The sequence below is a fragment of the Parasteatoda tepidariorum genome, chromosome 5, assembly GCF_043381705.1.
Source record: "Parasteatoda tepidariorum isolate YZ-2023 chromosome 5, CAS_Ptep_4.0, whole genome shotgun sequence".
Classification (NCBI taxonomy): Eukaryota; Metazoa; Arthropoda; class Arachnida; order Araneae; family Theridiidae; genus Parasteatoda; species Parasteatoda tepidariorum.
This window is the reverse complement of record NC_092208.1, coordinates 57,245,913-57,257,033: the sequence shown is the minus strand read 5'-3', so window position 1 is coordinate 57,257,033 and position 11,121 is coordinate 57,245,913. Positions and strand designations below refer to the sequence as shown.

Below are 11,121 nucleotides of genomic sequence, written 5' to 3'. Positions count from 1 at the left end.
TCTACTCCTTTTATAGTAACGCACAATATAACATTCTATCTGAGTAAACAGGTATTAAAAAAACGCTCATTTTTTAAGGATATGATTAAATAAGAACGTAATATAGACGCGATATTTGTCGAAAAAATTAAATCCTTTATAATAAACTGACAATCAGGTTAAAGAGAAAAATTGTCAAATAAATACTGAAAGAAAACACAAATAATTAAGATCAAAAAGATAAAACTTCTTTGAAAAAACTTCTTTGAAAAAAACGCGCTAAGAAGCAGCAGAAATTTCAGAAAAAAGTATCAATACAAGAAACAAATGAAATAAAATAAAAATATGACCACCGAAGCCGACGTCTTGAAGACGTCGGCTTCGGTGGTCATATTTTTATTTTATTTCATTTGTTTCTTGTATTGTCAAATAAATCTTAGAATTAAATTAAATGACAATTAAATTGTAGAAATCGGCACTATAATAATTGTAAAAAATAATAGTAATCGGTTAAAAGTTTACAATGAAATAATATAAAGCAATTAAAAATTATATCATAATAAAGGCATTGAACTTTCAATCAAGTAAATGAATAAATCATTGTATCAGTGTTAAATGAACAGCTAATCAGATCATAGAAGCAAATTGACAATTACATATTTAAATATATCACAGTATAGAATAGTAAAAAATCTGACAATCAAATCAAAGAGATGAGCTGACAAAAATTGAGATAGTTTGATAATTTAGATAACATAAAACGACTTAACAATCAATTTAGAGAAATGAACTGATAATTATTAAATTTCTAAAATATTATTGTTGCCGAAATTGTAGAGGCAAATAGACTGTTAAATATTTAAAAATGACATCACAATATATAATAAAAAAATCTGACGGTCAAATCAAAGAGAAAAATTGACAAAAAAAGGAGGTGAATCGACAGTTTAGATTATATAAAGCGAATTGACAATCAAATCATAGAAATGAACTGGCAATTAAATTATTGAAAAATTATTGATTTAACAATCAATTTATAGAAATGAACTGATAGTTAAATTATTTAAATATTACTGCTTCCGAAATTGTAGAAGCAAATTGACTGTTAAATATTTAAAAATGACATCACAATATATAATAATAAAAATCTGACAGTCAAATCAAAGAGATAAACTGAAAGAAAAGGAGGTGAATCGGCAATTTAGATTATATAAAGCGAATTGACAATCAAATCATAGAAATGAACTGGCAGTTAAATTATTGATTTAACAATAAATTTACAGAAATGAACAGATAGTTAAATTATTAAAATATTACTGTTACCGAAATTGTAGAAGTAATTTGACTGTTAAATATTTAAAAATGACATCACAATATATAATAATAAAAATCTGTCAGTCAAATCAAAGAGATAAACTGACAGAAAAGGAGGTGAATCGGCAATTTAGATTATATAAAGCAAATTGATAATCAAATCATAGAAATGAATTGGCAATTAAATTATTGAAAAATTATTGACTCTAAAATATTAGAAGTAAATTAACTATTAAATAATATACAACAAAATGTAATAGTCTACTAACTGGCTGTCAAATCAAAGAGATGAACTGACCAAAAAAAAGAGAGGAATCGTCAATTTAGACAATATAAAATGAATTGTCAATCAAATCAAAGAGATGAACTGACAAAAAGAGGAAATTAATCGAGAATTTATGTCTTAAAAAGTGAATTGGCAGGCGAAGCATATAAATTAGTATTTCAGTTAAATCACAGTTAAGGCAATATAAAATCCTGGAAATGAGCTTACAATTAAATTAAAGAATAAGCAAACAAAATCATAGGACATATTTGACAATTAAATAATAGAAGCTGAATCTTAACAATCAAATCAAAGAAATATAGCGTAGTTAAAACTTAGAAATTGTAATTTGTAACCAACAACAACTATTTAGTAAAAAAGTATCAACCTACTAAAGATACAGTTTTAGTACGAAGTGAACATGTTATGGATTTGATAATACAATTTGATGTTAAGTAACTTGAAATTTTTTTTTAATGAACCTAAACTGTTGAATAAAAAATAAGTTTATAATTTTTAAAAAAGTCTACAAAATGAACTATTCAAATGCAAAATAATTTGGTAACTTGTATTACAGTTAAAAATATGTTATATAGACATTACATTCAACAAAACAAACATATTCAAGATAAGATATTCAAAATATTTCATGGTTCTTAATATTTTTTGTTCAACAAATGTTTTAGTATACTTTTAGAATAAGTGAAAAATAATTCATTTTTTATACTTGTTAGCAAGAGTATTTTTTAAAAAAAATTGATACTGTATACCAGTCGCAATGAATTTTTTTTCTTTTTAAGTTTCAGTTAATTGATTTAAATTATACTTGTATTAAAACAAACCAACTAAAGGTCTTCATCAGAAAGTAATGCCATTATTAATAATACTTTAATTATGTTACAATGGTTACAAATAACGATTAAAAAAGCTGATGCGAGTATTAAAAAGAAAAAAATTATAACATGCGCTTATAATGATTAAATAATCCTTCAAAAGTACTCTTATTGAATGTAATTTTTTTAATATTAACTTTGAAATTTTGATTTACTTCAATTTTATAAGCATGTTATGCGTCTTAATGTCTTAACTTTTTTTACAATCTTAGAATTAGCTAAAAATTACATTAAATAAGGAAAACTAAAATTTTAATTTTAGCTGTAAGTTGAAGAATTTATAGTTAAAAAAAAACGATATAAGTCAATGCCATATTCAGTTGATATGCTTACTATATTTGTTATTATATTTGATTTTATTATTAATATTTATAATTTTAGAATGTTCTTTTTATTAAAAATTCCTTATAAATAATAACAGACGATTAAATATATTTTGTACGATTTATTGATATTTATATAAATAACTGAAGGTTTATTTTCGAAATAATATTTAACAAATCAGCTACTACACTAAAATGATTTTATTTCGAATAAATATTTTAAATAAAATTTAGTATACAAATTATCACAGAGTACTAAATTTTACAGACATAATAAAGTAACAAACTCTCATCAAAAATGGAAATTTTTACATGAAAACTCCTATGAACATAAACTTTGTACAACATTTACACTTCCCTTAATGCAGATATGCAAACATTAGCCTTATTAAAGCTGTGCTTAAACATTCAAAATGAAAGTAAAAATTGGTATTCCATATTGCTTTAAGATTTTTCATATTTATGTACAATTGTAGAATAAATATAATTATCGTCGTTTGATTTCAAATCTAACACGATTTAACTTCAAAAATTTTTAATTTAAAATAAATAAAACTTTTGATATTTTGATCATTTTAATATGAACTAATCTTGATTCTTTCATTGTATTAAGACATGATAAGGATAACTTCTTTATTTTACGGTTCAACTGCACATTTTTTTCTAAAAAATAAGTAAATATTAAAAAACTTTATAACATTATTTTCGAATTTTTAGATATTCAATTTAGTTATTAAAAATTTGATTACAGTAATTAATTCAACTATTTTAAGCAAATACTAAGCATCTTTTTTTAATCGTATGAATTTAAATAAATAATTTAACTTTTTACTATCAGAATCAAATAAAGATAGGCATTAGTCATGAAAAATACTAAAATAATTAAATTTTATGGAAAAAAATCGAATGATTTGAAATCAAACGCCTCAGTCACATTTGTAAGACTTTTTAAATAAACTATGATGAATTTTCATTTAATAAACATATTTTTTTGCACTAAAATGTGTTACAACTGCATATTGTGTACAGATTGTGAATTGATAAATATTTTAGTGTAGCATGCTACGGGAATATCATAAAAATTATTAACGTACATTCTGACTAATCTTGTTGTTTTGCTCCTCCTATTTTCACAGTCTTCTATTTCAATGCCACGTGAAAGTAAATGTTCATGCTCATCCTCAAGTGCTCGCATGAAATGTGAAGTTGGAAAAATAGTGCCTGGAACTCTTTGACATATAATTTCAAAACACCCTCTTTGCTCTTTTGTAACTGTGTCGATAGCTCCAGAATCAAACATGTTCTTATGTAGTATTCCTTCCATAATATACAAAATCATGAGTTGAGGTCGAGTCAAGATTTGGGATCTGAAAGAAAATTAGGTTTTAGAAACAATTAAAATTGAATAAATTTTATTCTGAAGGCATATTTTTAGATTAATATACGAAATGATACAGATTTTATTTTAAAGGGTTAGGATAGATTGAATTAAATTTCTTATAAATTTTTTCGCTTATCCCGAGCCGCTTTAATAGCGTGCATATACTAGGATATAGTTAAAATACATTAAAACCAAACTGAATTCTAAACATGATGAAGATGAATATTTGTAAATGGTAGGGAAAATGTAATAGTCTGAACAAGATGATCTTCAGAAATTAAATATTTCCATATGGAAAAATATCTCTATCTACAAAGTGTTTATGATATCAATAAAGATGAAAAGCATCGGTAGGCTAGGGTGCTGATACTAAAACATTGGCTTTAATAGGGGGCATCCTAGTACATAGTAAAAGGTTACCAAATTCTAAACATGTTTAAGCTGAATATGTATAAATGGTAAAAAAAATTTTTTAATTTGAATAAAAGGATCTGCAGTAATTAAATATTTACAGATGAAAAAATGCCTCAATCTAGAAAATGTATGTGATATCAATAAGGATGAAAAGCAATTGATAGTCTAGGATGCTGATAATAAAACTGTTGATAATTATTAACTGTGAATTTATTCGTAACAAATACATGTAGGCTGTCCTGTAACCAGCAGAAATGTTATTACTGAGTTAATGTTTTAAATAGTCCATATATATTAGAGAAATTTTTTTCACATTTTTTTCGAAATTCCCAGTTATTCAATAGTTATTGGCTTCGCGTGCAGGTTGTCGGGTTACCGAAGAAGAGGTGCCATCCCCTCTGCAAAGGATCACAATTGTGATGGCATGTCTTCGGATCATCCTCAGGGATGTTTCCCAGACCGTTGCCAATAGCCCATTGTGCAGCTCTAGTGCGACGTAAATGAACAACAACAACAGCAATATTAAATGCTTTTTTTCATTAATTTCTCTAATGTTTTTCGCTTTACTTTTCATTTTGTTTCACTGCTATAAACTGTAGAATTGAAAAATTTAAAATTGCGAACATGCGTAAAAAATGTGCAGAGAGTACTACAGAATAAAAAGAATTTAAGCTTCAGAAATTAGTCTAAAAATTATCAATTGTTAAACCAGTGGTAAAAAATACTATGCCAACTGATCTGAAGCAAACATAAATGAAACGTTATAGTTGCAATTAGACTTGCTGCTGAAAGGGCCATTGCAATTTATGAACTTAACGTTATCATTTTTTGGAGACCCTATTTATTCTAAAATAAGTGCAATTATACTTTTTACGCTATTTTTACAAAAAAAAAATTTCCTTATATAATAGCTGTTTTTTCATGGCTGTAGGAAAATTGGAAAATTTCTTTCATTTTCCCAAGGTTTTCATTACATAGACTCGCTCTTGACTTCATGTCAAAAGAGACAAAAACAATGAATAAATAAAATAAAAAATATGAGAGTGAACAATTATATGTTTCCAGATATAAATTTTTATATTTGTATCGAAATTGTTAAATACATAAAAGACTCAATAGCGAAAAAAATCATTTCAAATTTAAACGGTTTTATGGTATATAATGTCATCGTCACACACGATTAACAAATAAAATTACTTCTCATGCATTACTTTTTATTTTGTCATACATTTTATAATCAAAAGGTCAAATATTTTTTTGCAGTTAATAATTTTTTAAATACAGGAAATTCAGAAAGCAAATTTATTGGCTTCGAATATAATTTAAAGAATAATGTATAAAAATGTTTTTAATTTATTTTCAACAAGTCATGTTTTTCTGTTTAGAAAATTAGTTATGTGGATGAGAAATTGTTAATTTGTTTAAAGTAAATAAACATGGATAAATACTATTCTTGTGATACTTTTAAACTCTTATTAAATTAATTATAAATAAATATTGATGACTGGCCATTTTATCTTTAAAGTTTTTAATTTGATATTATGTACATTGTAATACTAAAGTTTTAATTTAAAGTCTTCCCCTTTTTTTATATTTGCTGTACTTAAACATATGAAATATATTCAACCTAACTTAATAGTTTTCTTAAGCACGAAAATTTTGAGTCTATTTGAATACTAAAGGCATGAATGTGCCATCTATACGTTTCTTTTCTTATATTTTTTTTCAATTTACCTATGAATAAAACCAATTTTGATTAAAGTTTATTTCAGAATGTTAACTATATTTTTATTATATTTAATTTAATACGACTGTTGTAAGCATGGGCAGGGTTGACAAAATTCATGATTTTTTTTATTTTTAAAAATCACGCATATTTAATTTAAATAAATTTTTTTTATTTAAATCAGATTTTTGTTGATTTTTTTATATTCACCAATCAGATCATCTGATTAAATATATAAACAGTACTTAGTATTATTTAGAAGCAACACGATAGCTGAGATAGTAGATATTTCTAACTAAAATGTTTCCAAATTTATTATTTAATTGCTGCACTGAATAAATAAAATTTCGGTTATTTTTCTTCAAGCTAAACATCCTAACATTTTAAAGGCAGAGAGGCAATTTGTATAGTAGATATTCAATGAAAAGTAAATTAATTTAGATCAGAATACAATAAAGAGAGTTTCTTTTAATACAGCAAGTTTTAGTTTTTCCTCAGTATAGGTAAACACTAATTACGTAATTAATACGTTTTAAAAGCACTAAAAGCATTTAAATAGACATAAAATTAAATGGATATAGTTACAATATGTTCATTACGAGTAAATTATTTTAAGTACAGATAATGAAAAATTATAACTTTACAGTTTAATGCTACTCTTATCCGCTTAAAATCTCTAATTCTATTTATTTATTTGGAAATATAATAGTTTACTTTTTCCTTGGATTTTAAAAAAACACATCCTGAAGAATATATTTATAAAAATGTTTTTGGATTAATAATTTATTTAAAAAAAAATCAATCGGTTTTACTCAGTGATTTTCTTTAAAAAATCACTAATCAATGATTTTTTCATGTAAATCAATGATTTTTTCATGATTTAAATCAAGCGATTTCAATCATGCCAACTCTGGGCGTGGGTTTAAAATTATTTTCCAAATTTCAATTGTTTTTGTACTTACATGAGAGGAAAGTTGTGATCCCTTTCTTTAATCAGTGATTTTATAAAAAAAAATCACAGCTAATTTAAATTAATGATTTAATGATTTTTTGAAGAAAAAAAATCAAGGGATTTAAACCGTGCGAACTCGAGGAAAGGGTATAAAATTAATGCCTAAATTTCAGTTATTTTCGTAGTAATATGAAAGGAAAGTTGTGACCACTCTTGTTTAGTCAGTTACTTTCTTGAAAAAAATCACAATTAGTTTAAATCAACTATTTTTTTAAGAAAATCATGTGATTTAAATATTAATTATAGTTATGATTTAACTCAAGTGGTTTAAATTATGCCAACCCTGGGCATGGGAATAAAATGAATAGCTAAATTTCAAATATTTTCATACTTACATGTCAGAGAAGTTGTGACCGCTTTTCATCTGTTCATGTTGAGGAAATATCTGCACTCCAGATCTTAAGAGAAAAAGCATTCTCTCCCTATCTTCATTTACCATAGCATTTAGAATCGAAAACTGGTCATAAAAATCCCATACTTTGTTCAGTTTGTCAGAATGCTGAGATAAAAGATCGTTTAAATTGATTCCTTCATTTTTAGCATGATGAATCACATATTGCAGAAAGCCGTTGTCATAACTTTCATGTCGGATGCGGCCAGCATCATCTGAATTCAGTAAATGCATGTTCAATATCATTTTCAAGAGTTCAGTAACAATGTGACTATTGTTCAAATTCTTCTGATGACAACATCTTAAAATTGATGCAATATTTTGATATTGTTCCAGCTCTTCATCACAAGAATTAATTTCTGATACAGGTGGTATCAGGTTACAGACAGTGAGGCATTTCATTAATAGAGATTCTATATCGGAGATGCTAGATTTCTCACATTGGTCTTTTAATTGAGTTAAATAAAAACTGAGAACATTTCTTTGGTGGTTAAGAAAACTTGACTGCATCATATGCTTTTCTAACTCTTCTTTGAACATATGATGTAAATCAGATTTGTCAGATGATTTGAGTCCATGAAGTGCCTGGAAGTTTCGCTTATAATCTTTATAACCATTTATAAAAGCAAAGCGTGTATTTCCCAGTTTATTCAGTTCTACGATCTTATGACTTATATTTGACTGACTTGCACGATCTTCACAATACAAGTTAAAGTTTTTTAAGTTCAATGGTTCCAAGGTTTCACAACATCTTTTGGTATGTTGCTTCACCACGTCTTCCATAGTTACAGATCTTCTTTCCATAGTTGTTAGTTTTTCCTATAAAAATTAATTGTTTTAAAATGCATGCTAAATTAAAAGAATTGGGGGATATAGTGATACACAACAATATTTTCAAATGTGACAATTTTACATCAAACTATTACTAATATTATTAACTAATATTATTCTAATATATAATAATATAAAATTAATATTATTCCTAAATTGTTACCTTACATGTTCCCGGAATTTTTCAGTGCAATAAGTATTTTGTTGCCTATAGAGAAATGAGACTTATCGCAGTATCGCCCTAAGTAAAGCAATTGTAAATTATCCAAAATGATATAAAAAATATTTCATTGGAGATACTATAATGAGTTTGACATAAATTATCTCTAAAAAATAATTAAAGTTATTAAAACTTAATTGAAGTTTAATAATTTTTGTAATGAAGCTTCCGGGAGGGTTAAAATTCAGTTATATAGAATATAAACATTACTGGACGTTTTTTATTATCAGCATTTAAATATTTAGCGCCGGAACATTTTCTCGTCAAATTTTAGGTAAAATTTTTTTTTTGAATACATGTGTGATAAAAACATATTTAATGTAATATAAAAAATATGAGTACAAGAACACATACTATTTACGAATTATATGACAAAATATATTTTTGGAAGGTAAGTGGGATCAAAATATGTATAATGGAGTACAAAAAGAGAGTATGAGTAGTAAGAACACATACTTTTTCATTAATTATATAATAACAAAATATGTTTTTGGCAGATATGTGTGTTAAAAATGTTTATATTAAAGGATGAAAGAATATAAATAGTCAGACTTCTCACGAAATATGAATGTTATACAAATAAATAAAATTCTTAAAGATACAAAAATAAAATTAAATAAAAGGAATGCTTTGTGTTTTGATTTCATGAAGTGAGTATTGTTAGTAAAACGCCTTTTGCAATCATTTTCAAAACAAATGGTTAAATGATAAACAATATAATTTCAGTTCCGAAGTTACAGAAAACTAAATTGGCATAAATTATTAGTTTACATTAAAATTATATATTACATTAACAATTGTGAATTTAAATTAAGATTTTTGAGTATAACACGCAAAGGTAGCAAAATTTCCTATAACGGCATTTTTGAATCATTTTTTTAATCATTTTTTAATCATTTTTAGTAATTTTTTGCAGTCATTTTAAAAATTTTATGGTTAAGTAACAGATAATATAAAATAAAGTGATATAAATTATAGCTTTACCATGAACTTATATATCACTCTAATAAGGTCATAAATCTAATAATAAATTTAAATTATGATTTATGAAAATCAAAGGTTATTTAATTTCCTATAACGACAAGTATGCTCTCAAAAATTTCATTAATATGGTGAATTTTAACATTTTATAAAATTTATGACCTTCATATAAAATAGAGGCTGACTATAAATAAAGTGAAAATGTTTAAAACGAAATTTTATTAATCATAGTATTCGAAGTCTTATGTTAAGAATCAAACCAAACACTCATCCTAACATGTATATGAAAGAACATTGCGTAATGCACTATGCTGTTCTATCTCACAGTGCAAACAGCACTCTCGAAAAGTGAATTTCAAAGTTTCTGTCTTTCATAAAGAGGAAGAATTGCCCCCTTATTCCCCAGACTCGTATCCTGTTAATTTTTTCTTTGGTCCCTCTCGATGTCTTGTGCCCCATGAAACTTTGGCATCTCCAAAAAAATCCTTCCGAAAAGAGTGGATTAAATATCAGTACGTTAATGTCCATAGTAGCAGAAAATTTTGCAGAAAAAGTTTACAAATCTGTCATCAAGGTAATTATAAACTTCAACACTACAAAAATGGTTTCTATAAATTTATTTTTCAAAATTTTATTAAAAATTGAATTAAAATTCATAATTATTGTTTAAAAGCTTCAGTGCTGTATTTTAGTAAGCAGTTAAGTTTTAGCTTGTTAAGTATTCTAAGTTTAAACGAGTTAATAAGAATTTATTATTGATTAAACTGTAAGATACTTTTTTAAATTTTGGTGTTACTTTATGTTTTATAAAATAAAATGTAACAAGATTTTAGTTTACTATCTGATTTTCAAATATAGTCGAATGGAAAATCATAAATGATGCTTTTGCTTTCTTAACGATTATTATGTTAAAAAAAATGCTTTTGTTTTTTAATGACCAGTATATATAAATATTGATGTTTTACTGTCCATTTTATTCGTTTATAATATGTTTTAAAAATAAGTTGTTCCTATTAGAAACAATTTTTATCTAGATTGAAATTTGGGAATTTCCCTTATTGTTGTTAATGATTTGGGAATTTTCCTTGTTGTTGTTAATGATTTGATTATTTCCCTTATTGTTATTAATGATTTGGGAATTTCCCTTATTGTTGAACATTGATAATAAACTCGTGGTTTTAATGCGTAAAAAAATACTTCAATAAATACGTAGGTAAAAAGTATAAGAATTATTGACTATTTTAAATTACGATGCACAGTACTGCAAAGATTTACTTATAAGCTAAGTATAATGTTGTTTCGATTAAATGAACATACTATAATATTATTCCAATTGCAATGCTTACAGTGTTCCTATAGCATTCCATTATCATATTATATATATATATATA

General features: G+C 25.3%; 1 protein-coding gene across 1 annotated transcript in view; it reads right to left on the bottom strand.

The window, feature by feature from the left end:
• Nucleotides 1-406: 406 nt before the first annotated feature.
• LOC107457107 (uncharacterized) overlaps nt 407-11,121 on the bottom strand; it is a 13,206-nt gene continuing 2,491 nt past the window's right edge. The window contains exons 2-3 of the mRNA XM_016075180.4: nt 7,643-8,517; nt 407-4,141 (exon numbers count right to left, since the gene is read on the bottom strand). Coding sequence (XP_015930666.1) covers nt 3,781-4,141; nt 7,643-8,502 — 1,221 coding nt within the window. The 5' untranslated portion in view covers nt 8,503-8,517 and the 3' untranslated portion in view covers nt 407-3,780. The remainder of the gene's footprint in view (nt 4,142-7,642; nt 8,518-11,121) is intronic.